At 36.4% G+C, this 13087-nt stretch overlaps 1 protein-coding gene across 9 annotated transcripts in view; it reads left to right on the top strand.

Annotated features, from left to right (window-relative positions):
- Positions 1 to 13087, top strand: part of NAALADL2 (N-acetylated alpha-linked acidic dipeptidase like 2) — a 491555-nt gene that overhangs the window by 273059 nt on the left and 205409 nt on the right. For all 9 annotated transcript variants that reach the window (XR_008578279.1, XM_054835389.1, XM_054835390.1 and 6 more), the window contains one exon: positions 2694 to 2813. Coding sequence is in view for 8 of the 9 variants with exons in the window: in XM_054835389.1 (XP_054691364.1) it covers positions 2694 to 2813 (120 nt within the window). In the remaining variant the exon portion in view is untranslated. The remainder of the gene's footprint in view (positions 1 to 2693; positions 2814 to 13087) is intronic.

Below are 13087 nucleotides of genomic sequence, written 5' to 3'. Positions count from 1 at the left end.
AAGAGGCTTATTTTCAGGCAAGTGCAAAAGAAAGACTTCTAATATCTTGAGCTTTGACATATCCTTCGTGCGGAAGATGCGTAATGAAAGCACATGTAACTCTTTGTTATATTATCCCCAGCTGCTTTTTCATTATGTAATGACTTCTTACATTTACTCTCAGTGTATGAATGTATTTAATAGCTTTGGCATTGAGGCTTACTTTTAACATTTGGAGCAAAGAACATGGTTTGCAGAGTGTTTGGGGCAGCGGGGAGTCAAGGTCTGGTTCTCACATAATTAAAAAATGAGCTGTGCTTTTGTAGGGCCTTTTATTCAGCCTGCTCTTGTTGAGCTCATATGTTGCCTGGAAAAGACCAGTGAGCAGCTCTTGAAGATGCAGTTTGCATCCATAAATTAACTAAGAACATCCAAGGGCGGTTGCTAAATGCATTAATAATTGTGCAAACATGTAGTTTTGTTGTTTACAGAGCAGTGGATAGCACCCTGGAGGAGCAGCTAGCAAAAATGATGTGAAGAGAAGCAGCACAGGAATGTAGATGGGCAGAGATCTCATTTTCACACAGGCATACTGTAGAAACAAATACTTTGAGACTTCATTATGTTGTATCTTTGTGTATTGATTTTGCCTCAGGAAAATTCAGTGTAGTTTGTCTCTTACGAAAAATGATGAAAGCTCTCATTTTTGGTTTGCTTGAGGGTAGCTGGGAAAGGCATTGGGTCCAACGGAATGAGATTAGAGGTCTCCCCAGAAATCAGCCGAGATATAACCTCTCAAGTAATAAGATTTTTGATACTCTAATAATTATTGCACTAAAGTGTACCTATTGACATGTCTGTAGGTAGAAATTAAAATAAAGCTGAGATCTACAGAATGAGGTAAAATTTGTGTGAACTTGGAGGAAGCACGCTGGTTAATATCCTTTCCACATTTGAAGTGAACTCTTTATAACCAGAGGCATCAGATTAGGTAAAATATAAAATAGCTTCCACCAGTATAAAAACTTCTTCATTTGATTTTATCATACTTTCCAAATACGATGATCACACAGGAAAAAAAATTGTATTGGATTTCAGCATGTAAGTCACCATTTGAATTTTCTTATGAAATAGTTTTCAAGTTCTTTAGATACTAAAACCCCCACATATTTCAGAAGAAACTGTATGAAGTGCAAGATTTTTCCGTTGCTGTACGTTTCAGTATTTGGTGTTAAATCTGATGTTTGCCTGTTCCAGAAGTGTTTTATAACTCTGGCTGACCTTTCTAAATACTTGGTTTATACAGCACTGATGACACGTTACTGACTTAGAAACTTGTTAACTTGAAAATTTAAAAGAATACATTTAAGAAGACAGGAACCTTGGTAAAATTTTATGATTTCAACTCAGATAAAATATTCAGATACAGTTGTATAAGTAATAAGTAAAATACCCGTGGTCAGGAATCTAGTAAAATTGCACACATCCTACATATCCAGAACAACTGTTGCTGGAATTTAAACAGTTTGTGTAGGGCTGCCCAAAATCAGAACTATTGCCTTTGGCAATGAATCCATACTTAAGTTACCAAAACTGAACTGAAAGAGAAACTTTTCTATCTTGTACTGCTCCTCTTATTTTAATATTTAAACACTCATGTAATATTCTTGGGTCTTCTTGTATTTGTGTTTTATGTGAATAGTGTGTAGGGATTTAGAGGTTCCAGAATGTCTTCAGCTGTGTCCTGAGAGCTTCATAACATTCTAAAATAATAATGCACAAGACTGATTATCCTCATACTTGGTCTTCACTAGAATTTATTGCTATAAATGTGTGAGAAAAATGCCCTTGGTCATTCTTAAATTATAGATATATATTAAAAAAAAAAATCCTTGAGAACAGATCTTGAAATATTTGTCCATCACTGCCAATGCTTGACATTTAATAATAACTTAGACCTTTACTACATATTCTTGCAGTGTGCTGACTGAAGAGCTGAAGATCAGCATGCTCTAAACACTTTTAATTTTGTTGGAAGTGTTTCTAAATAATTTAAACATATGTATTAATTGAAAAGTTTACGCGTCAGAGCAGTGTGGTCTGTTATTGCTATGGTTATCTGAGTATAATGCTTGGATAACTGATGGATTATAAGAAAATATCTCCATAGTTAAGGTAGGCTGCTCAGGAACCATATGAGATGACATACTCTACCAATCTATAGTTTTATTATGTATTATCTGTATATTTTCATAAGTGACCAGTATAATCTTTCACTCATTTTCTGAAATGCTTTACAAGAGTCTGATTCCTTTTAAGAAAATTTAAGAAATTAAATCCCTGTTAAGAAAATTAACAGAAGTGAGTTAGTATCCTTTACGTGTTTTTAAATGCATTCCTGTAGCTAATGAGGGGAAATTCTCATCAGAATCACCACCACTTATTATAACCACTGGCAAAAAAAAAAAAGGGAAGGGGTTTATCACAGCTGATGAATTATGAATGAAAACTGCAAAGATAAAAATTTACCTGTCAGATTGAATTCTTAAGCTCTTTGCTATTACAGGTGTTTCTGATTAGGAGGTGGGGGTAAGGTAATTGCAGAACTCTGCTCAGGTGCTTGTACTTATGCAAACCACTTTGTTTCCGTGGAAGGAGCACCCTCAGTGATGCATGGTTCTAGGTACAGCCTCAACTTTGTCTTCTCTTTGCAGGCAGAACTTGTTGATATACAGTATGGGACTGTGGAAGACTTGATTCGGATTCAAGCCATTACAAATGTGACCAAAAAATTTGCACTTTTGAAGCTGGGACAATCACCTTTGCTTTATAAGGTTAGTCAAACGCTTGCTGTACTTTAGCTGAAAGTTTATTTGTTTTTTCAGTTTCAAAATACCAAAACAAGGACTTACCCATTCTATCCCAATAAGTCAGGATTTACTGGCATTCAGATTCTTTCTTAATACTAGCCACTTCAATCTACTGTGCCTTTTATGTGTTACAGTTATTTATTTTGTTGCATATCTTACACTGCCCCAGTAGTATGCCATGTTTTCTCTGGGTGTACTATAAGCCTTTTGGCAAATAAAGAAATCCTTAAAAGAAATAATAAAGCATGGGGGAGGGGGTGGGGAAGGCAACTGAGATCAGAAATAGTTGTCTGTCTGCTAAAAATGTATGTATAACATTGCACTGAAATCTTTTGTTTCTGCATAATTGCACGGAGCACTTGGCCTGTGGGCTGTAGTTTCAGCGTGCTGTGGCACACAGTGTGTGCTCACCCGACCTCAGGCTTCTGCGAGTCTTTCCAGTCCCACTGGACTGTGTCTGAAGCTCAGCACTTTGGTCCTTGCAACGGAGATTGTGAAGTAGTAACCAAGAGCGTACGCTACAGGACTAATGCTATTGTTTGTGGATTTGTTTAAGAAATGACATTGTAACTTGATTTCATCATGACATAATATAGCCTTGCTCTGTGGAGAGTTTGCCTTTGCCACCTTGGTTCTTTCTGCCGTCCTTACCGCCTCAGAGGGAAGACAGGGACTGAGAGTGGGAAAAGAGCATTAACTTCTGTGGTGGTTTCTGCTGTGGAGAATGTGTAAGCAGACTACCCTGGGAGGCACAGGCATTTATTCCCCCCACCATTAATGATCAGTCACTCCTGTAAAATCACTAGAAACCTCTAGGTCTATGGATGGGTTACCACCAGTTCAGGAGGAGAACCATGGTTGTCTTCCACTCCCTCCTCCTTCTTTGGTTGCAGTTATATGTGGGGAGGGGTGTACGTGGGTATGCGCATGTCCGTTCTTTCTCTTCCACAGCGTAGAGGTGGAGCTTGCTAGTCCTCTTGTATATGCCCCCTAAACATAGTAGACTCAACATATAAACCACATTTAAACTATAAATGTCAAGTAACTGCCTTCTGTTGCAAATATCTTATAAACAGAAATGCTGGTTTGCCTTTCAGAAAATACACTAGCCCAATAAATATTTAAACAATTCATTCCCAATTCACAAAAGCAATTATAAAAGAACAGTAACTCCAGATCTTATAATTAGGAGAATCAGGATCTGCTCTGTCAGCCATAGAAAGCACAATCGGGACCACAACAAAGGTTCAGAAAATAACCACTTAATATTTTTTCTGTAGGAATAATATTTGTCTCAATAAAAATGCCATTTTCAACTGAGTAGCTTTAGCTGTTTATGTAAATTATTTAGATGCAATCTAATTACGCCTGTGAAAGGTCAGTTATCATTGTTGGAACTTGGCTGTTGTGCATCATTTCCACCAACAGATCTTACGCTGCATTTCCCCGCTCACTGACAAAAACAATGAAATAGCAACTGGGGCTTATAAAGTAGGAATTTGATAAAGATGCAAAGTTTGCTGCAATAGCACTGTCTAAAGTGTCCATGAGATGGACTCTTTACCAATTTAATTTGTTTCTTTAAGCACTTTGTCTAAATTAGCAAGTAGTGCAGTTGCAGGAGCAGAGCAAAGCAGTCGGTGCTGAGGACAGGGCGCATCTCAGGAACTTTCAGTTGGGGTTAGCTGTAGTCTGGTCCCAAGAAGTAAATGCTAAATGGTGGCTGAGGTGTATTAGCCACGCTTCTAGTGCTCATCTGCTATTCCAAAGGAATCCATTTTGCACATTCAGAGTCAGTAACACAATATGAACCAAAGCGTGGTATGATGAGGAGATTGACCTCAAATGCACACTCAGGATATGACCTAAAACCTACAACTCTCCAAACCTACTTTTTGTGTTCTGCTCACGCAGGTAGGAAATTTGCCCTTTATTTGTTATTTCTTCTTCTTGAGGTTGTAAACTGTCTTTTTCTTCGAATATAAATTGTATCTCTTTGGTTGTGAAGTAATTGTAAACTATGAAAAGTATGAGAAAATATGTAGGAAGATATCAGAAATAGATTCTTCTTTCATAAGGAATATTTGAAGTGAAAGAGAAAGATTGCCTTAAACAGCAAGTCCTGCTGGTTTAAATGGGCCCAGTATCTCACCACTGAATCCACTTTTTGTATCTTTTTTCCCCCTAATGTTTATGTTTCTGCACTTACTGAGTCTCACATTTCTGTTTCAGCAGATGCTTCCCTCTGACTATATTCTCCTTATCTCTGTCTTCCACGTGCTTGGTTTTACATCACATTAAAACAGAACGTTAGTTCATACCAGAGCTGTCGCTATATACATATTTTTACTGTTTTTATTTCTAATTTCTTTATTTAACGTGTTTTTCACATTTTAATGTTCTTTAATTTCTCATTATTATTACTTCACGTTATAAAAATATCTCATTCTGGATTTGAGTCTTTTTTATAGATCCTGCACTGAGGTTTCATATTCATAACAGAGTTTCTAATCACGTCTCTATTTTTCAGCTTTGCATTTTCCCTCGCATGGGTATGCTTTTTGCCTGCCTCTCTTTTACTGCCATCATCATCAACTGCTGGTTTTCATCTGTTTTTCCTATTTTCCCCTTTTGTGTTTTTAATTTGCCTTTTTTTTTTTTTAATCTCGACTGTTCTTTGTCTCCGTATTGAGTCCATTGGAAAAAGCCTGAAAGAAATAATAAACTGCTGCTGGCAGAAAACTCACCATGAAAACTGAACAACATTTCTTTAGTCTTTACATCACATTAACAGAAAGAAGTATGTGCTGGTACAAAACAGCTTGATGTACAAGGGGATAATTTATAGAAATAATCCCAAGTGATGGAAATTTGAATATTTGGAAAAATAATTGTATTGCAATATTTTTGCCATAGAGGTTCAGTTTGGTATTTTGGGGATATTGGATAGAGTACAAAATCTGGGGGAGGATCAAGGTTCAAAATACTTTGGAGCTTCTCCTTTCAGTCTTTCTGACTGGGCCCATCTCTCTCATCTTCAGACACACTGAAAACAGCAGATAGGGTTCAGAGCTTGGAGTAACCTGGAATTGGAATATACAGGGTATTTGGAGTGTGCAGAAAAGCCTGAAGTTAATGTGCTGTTACAATATGCAGTTGAATCCTTAATATGAGTAATTCTGATTAAATTTGGTAAGGTTCATAAATTTAAGATGCTTTGCGAGAACAAGATTTGTAGCAATCTGACCTTAAGTTATTTTTGTAATTGAATATGATTTTCAGATTTTATCGGGAGTGTTGTATTTCCGTTCCACTGAAACAGAACGTAGTGTCTGATCAGGGCAAGAGCGTGCGCATTTCCTAGAGTATCGGCAGAGCCACACAGACACATCTCCATCCCTTAAGCTGGAACTTTTCAAATAAAGAATATGTTACTACAGCCACATCATAAGTTATACATATAAAAAGAAAGAAGGTGGACCCTACCTTTATAGCAGGGTAGAGTATCAAAAAGAACATTGACTCTGGGGGGAAAAAACCCAAATAGGTAGAGCTTATGTTGCTGTGATAAAAAGAATGGATAAAAAAGAGGTAGTATTAACGTATATATAAATCAGTAAGAGCTGGATTGTTTCTGAATAAAGAGGGAACTGGATTAAAGAAAAAGAAAAACTTTCACAAGGAGACAGCTGAAATGAGACAAATGTAGAACAGAACTGAAACACAACTTCTGGAATTAACTACCATAAAAAAAAGGTAGAATACTTGCTTCATACCTTCAGATTGAAAGTGACTGCCTTCTGGTGTTCTGGCTAGAAGGAAATTTGTGGTTTGGTGGAACTCAGGTTATTGGAATCACTGGTGAACTTCAGGAGCCAGTTACGGGAGGTCAGAGCAGATTCCTTGATGTCCTTGAATCAGAAGGATACATAAATGTGGGGAAAGATGCTGAAATTTATTACTAGTGATTAAGCAAATCACTTCTGTGATGCAGAACCCCACCTCGAAAAAGAGCAACTTGAGTTGCCTGCTGTGTTTGTAGACAGAAACATTCTCTTCCAATACTATAAAATGTGTGGTGACAGAAAGATTGATGAAAACCACCTCACTAGCACCTAGCTCCTCTGCCCTAAAGCTCATCTGAGTATATGTCACCACTGTGAGCACATAAAAGAAGCCAGAGGCAGCTTTTTTTCAGGGAGAACTGCACAGCAGTTTCAATATCCAGCCTCTGGAAATACCATCACCAGATTAATTTTTTGAAAAATGTTGTGAGGCTTGATCATGATTTAATCTTTTGGGGTTGAGATTCAAGAAAAAGCCATAATTTCTGTCCTAAATTAACTTTTAATAGAGTAACAAAAGCCCTGAAGGCCAAACCACTTCATCTTTAAAATGTTCACATATTAACATTTTTTCCACATCCATTAAATGAAGATGTTGTTCTAATGTGTAAATATCTATATTTATTTTAATAATTTACTGCCTTCATAAATATTCATAGAATTGCTTTTTAACTGTCATAAAGTTTAGAAATGTGGATGCTTGCATGTTTATGCAGAGGTTATTGGCAGGCACTTAGGGATAAGGATTTACTAAATGGAAAATATTAGAGAGTCCCAGAATAAAGGCGATTTGTAAAAAAAGGATTCTATTCAATAATGGCGTTAGTTTTAAATAAGTTTACTTTGGAAAAAGTAATTTCACTTTTTTTCTGTCTAGATTGTTTATTTCTTTCCCTCTGGTACTTTTTATGGCTAGCACATATGACTGTAAAGATTACATTTTAAATCTCCATTTAACGAGGTCTCTCTCTCCCCTTCCATCCCTTCCTTCCTCCCTATATATACACATGTATATACATATGAATATATATTTGCAGTGTGCACATATAAGTGTATATATAAACTATGATGAACAAAATCATTTTTAGCGAACTTCAACACCTTATTTATATTTCATTATGAAGGACACTGGGGTTCTTTGTTTTGCAAGATGGAATTTTTTTCCAAGGTGCCTAAAGTTTCTATATACCCATTTCCGATGTGAATGCTGTGGGATTGTTAATGATATTATATCCCCTCCAAAAACCCTTCTTGAAAATTCAAACCATATGTGTAGGCAGTATGGATAGAAGTTATAGAAGCATCTAAAACTAGACCTGGAGATCTGGATCTGAAGGGATCATCTAATAACATCTACTTGAATAGCATCCTGTTTCTCAGGTTTTCTTTAATTTGTCATCCTTTCAAAATCTCATCTCGATTCCCAAAATTCTGAGAGTTCCTCTTGAATAATCTAAGCTGAGTTCAGATTGATAACAATCAGATTTCTTGATGCAGAGTTTGCTATTTGGCCAAATTATATCCCTACAAAATATGCTAGTTCTTACTTGATCGTCAGTGAACTACTAGATGCTTTGTGGTTCTTTTTCCTTAGCCTTTGTCTCCCCTGAGTTTATAGGTGATTCCCTCTTTCAAGTCAGTTGCTTTTATTGCTATTTTTTATCTTTTATTTCCCCCCAAAGATTAGGTTTAGTTCACTTGTGTTCTTAATCCCCTCCTCAAACACCTTCTCTAATCTGTTAGATATAATCCAGTCTGAAGAAGGTGCTCTCTTAATTTCTTTTTCTGCTTCCTATATGAAAGAATTCTGTCCCAAGGGCTTCAAAAAAATTTGCTGGACAATAGTCTGTACCAAAAAGCTGTTTATGTAATAGAGGTTTCACACTGCCATCAATCCTGTGTTTTGAATGATTCTTTTAGTCACCTATTTACCTCTTCCTGATTTCATGATTCATGGAATGATGCACAACCTATTTTGCTATTTAGTGATTACTGCAAAAATTTATGTTTATTTTGAAGAAAGATCGTGGGTCTTCCTTCATCTGAAAGTGTTTCAAATTTAAGAGATTGGTAGGAATACTTCTCACTTATATTCCTCCTGCTTTGATAACAATGCTTCTTGTCCCTTTGAGCAGAAGGAACAAGCCATAATGGCTAATTCGAGAAACCTGGAGACACCCTGCCTCAGTATCATAAATCTGTTCTGTGTTGGGGTGACTAAGAAATCCACCCCCAGCCCACTGAGTACACGTACCCAAGTTAAAACAAACAAACAAACAAACAAAAACCCAAACAAGTCTCTCTGCACAGATTTATCACTTACAGCTTCATCCTGAAGTCACATTTTAAATTTTTATTGGTAAACTTAGTTTAAAACATAGCTTTAAAAAAATGAAAGTACACATTGTGATACGTTTTTTTTTTTCCTCTGTGTGAAGTACTAGGGGAAAGAAAATTGAGAAATGATACTGACTTGAGAAATCTGTAGTTGATAATTAAAAAAAAAAAGTCAAAAGAGTGTTTTTGTATTGTCGATTGGAGCCAAATCACGCTGAGCTCTATTGCTCAGTTCCTAGAAGGCTGTTACTACCCAGAATAATTTAAACTGAGCATGTTCATTTACCTCGTACTTAATGCAGCATTTGTAGGATGATGTACTGTGACCCGTACCACCTAAAAGTGAAACAGTGCGGTGCACTTATAAATCCAATCCACATCTGTCCAGATGAATACGAAATAGTTGACAAAAATTTGCTCTCTTACTCCTGTAGTCAAGAGCACTGCAGTAAATAAAAGTAGTGAGAATTCCTTCTTTATACAGTATAAATGAGGGAAAGTAATTTACTCTTGTAGGCAGTAAGAATATGTAGGGGGTGGGGTAGCAGAAAGGCAATTGATGTCTGAAAGAAGCATAATTGTAGCACAACCTGTCAATATTCTCAAGTAATTAACATTTTGGTTGCATCAGTAAAAGGACTTTTGGTTATTACTCATTTCCTTTTCAATTCTAAAATGCTGGATTTGGTGAATGGAAGGAGAAATGTGCTATTAACAGAGTAAATGAGGGGACATGTAAATTAATCAGCAAAAGTAGATATTGATTATTCTGCATTTCTGATGCCACAGAATCTCCTCTGAGTGTTTTGAGAAGTCATTGCCGGTTTGCAGACATACTTGTATTCCCAGCTGTAGTTCCTATTCCCTCTTTCTCTTCTGGATTGATACAGAAGTTCCTGAAGTCCCACTGCTGAATCAAACACTGAATTCTGAGCTATTCGACTGGGTGCATAGTCCTGGTATCTTCAGTAACACTGAACACTTAATTTTCTCTTGGGAAAATAATTCTAAATATTCATATACTCAATTGGGTGTTTAATTGCACATTCACCACATATATTAAATGCATCCTTTGAAAAATTAGTCCAGCTCCCATTATGAATCGCTATTTCCTGAGGGAAAGGGCTAACCATTTTATAGCAGGTCTCCTCCTTTTAGTACAATAGGCTTAAATTGAGTGAGACAAGTGGCTTCCATTCAAAAATGGAGGGTGGCTGACTCGTAAAAAAATCATTCTGGGGTCTTCTGAAGCTCTTGTTGGATTTTAGAGGTGTGAAGCCCAAGCATAATTTTCTATTTTATCAAGCCCTTAAAAAGTGAGTAGTAAATGCAATCATCCAATTTACTGTCTGAGCGCTATGTCCTGATAAATGATGCAAAGTCAAGTGAAATGGCTTTGCTGTGAGGCAATTGTTCTGAAGCAGAGCTGAGCAAAGAAATCCATTGCCTCAATTTGTACCTCAGAGCCCTAAATCCACACAGCTGATCAGCTATTTGTGTGCAGGGCGATAGGAAAGACTTATGCACTTTGTCTTTCCATCATAAAATCTAAACCTTTTAAATTGTCTTTCTGTAGGTGCACTAGTTGTACTTCTCCAAGTGGTCTTGGCACTTTTTCTGCTATTTATATAGGGAATCACAGGCACTTTTTTTCTACTCAAGCTTCTAATTGAGCTGGCCCTTCAGATTAGTTGAGCTGGGACTTCAGAAAAGAGCCGTTGACAGACAAATTATCTGGGCCTTTTTTTCATCTCGTGTTTCCAGCACATATTGTTTGATTTCAAGAACAGCTGAGAGAGTGAAAAAGAAAATGGAAGATACAAGGAGTTTTGAGTAGAGATGAGGAGTAAATATCTAAAATCCCATCGTGTCAGAACAGATCTACCTGCCTTTTGGTTCTTTGAAAGTGTCAGCCACTGGACCAGGAGGAGCAATACAACCCATGCCGTTAATCTTCAGAACTGCCCACTTGAACAACTCTGCGAAGGATAATCACAGACCAGTACTGTACATGCTGGTTATTTTATATTTTCTGGAGTAGTGACCAGAGGAAAAAGTCATCTTTCCTCAGGCAACAAGTGTTTTATATGTACTCCCCTCATTCTGTAGTGGGTTTGAATTTTATGGCATCTTCTGTCGTAATTACTGGTTTATTATTTTATTTAAAAGAAGTTATGACTATTCTCTGGCCTTTTTATGCTCCTTTAGCTCTTTTCTTTCTTGTTTCACAGTAATTACTTGTTAATAATCAGTTTATTTACATGTCTGTGAACTGATTTGAAAGGTATCAAAAGTCATTATTGTTGAACAAAGTATTTATGTAAAACTTTATTTAAGAGATTACAGAAGTAAATAGTTCTGTTCCTAGAATCAATGTTTTATTTGATAAACCAGGATGTCACAGATAACTGAGGAATGATTTTCGTGCCTTGTGGATCTTTTTTATTGTTATCTGTCCTTTAAAATGCAGCTAAGTTAACACAGCTAAGAAAAAAATGGTTCAGCAACCCAGTGGGTTCTCTGAATGGCAATAGCTTTGAAACTGGTCCTACAGTTTAGGAAATACAGCCAGATCCAGACCTTGGTTTGATTTGTATTAGTTCTGCATGGCTTTACAGACTCATCTGTGAGAATTGGTTCACAAAATCAGCACTTGTGATTTATGGATGAAAATCTGAATTCTGCCCTTTCATAAACACCTGTAGTTTGCATTGTGTCAGAACTTGGAGCAGAAACGTGCTCTTGCTGAATGCTCATAGCCACCCTTTTCATTGGTATCAGTGGAACTAGGATTTTATACTTCACATTCTATAGCCTCTGGAAGTTTTTTTATTATTTTCCTTAGGGTTATTTGATGCGCTCTTTTCAGATCTTCTGTAGCTGGATTTTGTGGAAAATAGCTGGATAAAATATATAACTTTTTGTACTCAGGATTTTAGGAGGTCTTTTTTTTTTTTTTTTTTTTTTGACCGAGGGGGTAGGGGGGGAAGGGAAGCTTCTAGTGTTATTTTTTTTCTCATTTCTGCTTTCTTTATATAATGCCAAAGAAGCTGTAGAACACCAAAGCCAAAATTTCACTCTTAGCCATTTGGGCCTCTTGATGCCTCTGCATGAATTTGAAAAGAAAAAGACCATGCCCATCATTACAAATATAATGCTCTTTGCAAGTACAGCAATAGCCACTTGGAATATTTCATTTTAATTGCCAAAACATAAAACTAACCTTCTGCGCAGAAGGCAGTTCTTCCGCAACAAACATATTTTCACTTAACAGGAAAAGATCCTGCATTTCAATATGAGTACTCACGCATTTTAATTTTGTTTTTAGGTCTGAGTGAATAATTCACAGAAAGCAACATGTGCAACAAAGTTTAACCGATCTTTTCTGTTTTCTCTAGATCTAGCTCTAAGTAAATAGCAATTTGCTTCAATTTATATGTTATCCCCCTGTTTTGTTTTTAAGTGGGTTTGGGGTTTGGGGGGTTTTGTGGGGTTTTTTGTTTGTTTTTTTTCTTTTTAGCATTGATTTTATTCTAAGCAATTTTCTGAGCGCAATTAATTTTTCCATATTTGAAGTTGGGAGTTGTGATCATTCATGGTGATTGATTTTTTTTTTTTTTTGAAGTATTGGTTTTGATGCTTTTTGATACAAATGGTCAGTCAAGGATGTTGCATACAAAAAGATTCATGAGCTTCCTAATGTTTGTTGGGAGAGAAAACAAAAGTCGCATGATCACAGTCACTGGAACCCTAAGTTAAAATTGGTGGTGGCTACTTGCCTAAACTGGCTTAGAATGCCATCTAATAACTAGTAACGCTTTTCATTAATAGTTCCAAACTCCACATCGGTTTTCCACATCAAATTTCTCTAAAAATCAGGGTCTTTATCAGATTTTTTAAAAAAATTCCAACAACCAACAGAATAAACAAAACCCCGCATTGTTGTGATAGCCTTGTAATTGTAAATAATTGTATTATGTGCATTTCCTGAGATTTGTCAGCACAGTTATGTCCAGATAGAGGTAATATTTCTAGATGGAGGAGAGAGTATTTGCA

The sequence above is a fragment of the Grus americana genome, chromosome 9 (assembly GCF_028858705.1).
Source record: "Grus americana isolate bGruAme1 chromosome 9, bGruAme1.mat, whole genome shotgun sequence".
NCBI classification, from domain to species: Eukaryota; Metazoa; Chordata; class Aves; order Gruiformes; family Gruidae; genus Grus; species Grus americana.
Note: the sequence above shows the minus strand (reverse complement) of the source record. Positions and strands in the feature narration are given on the sequence as shown.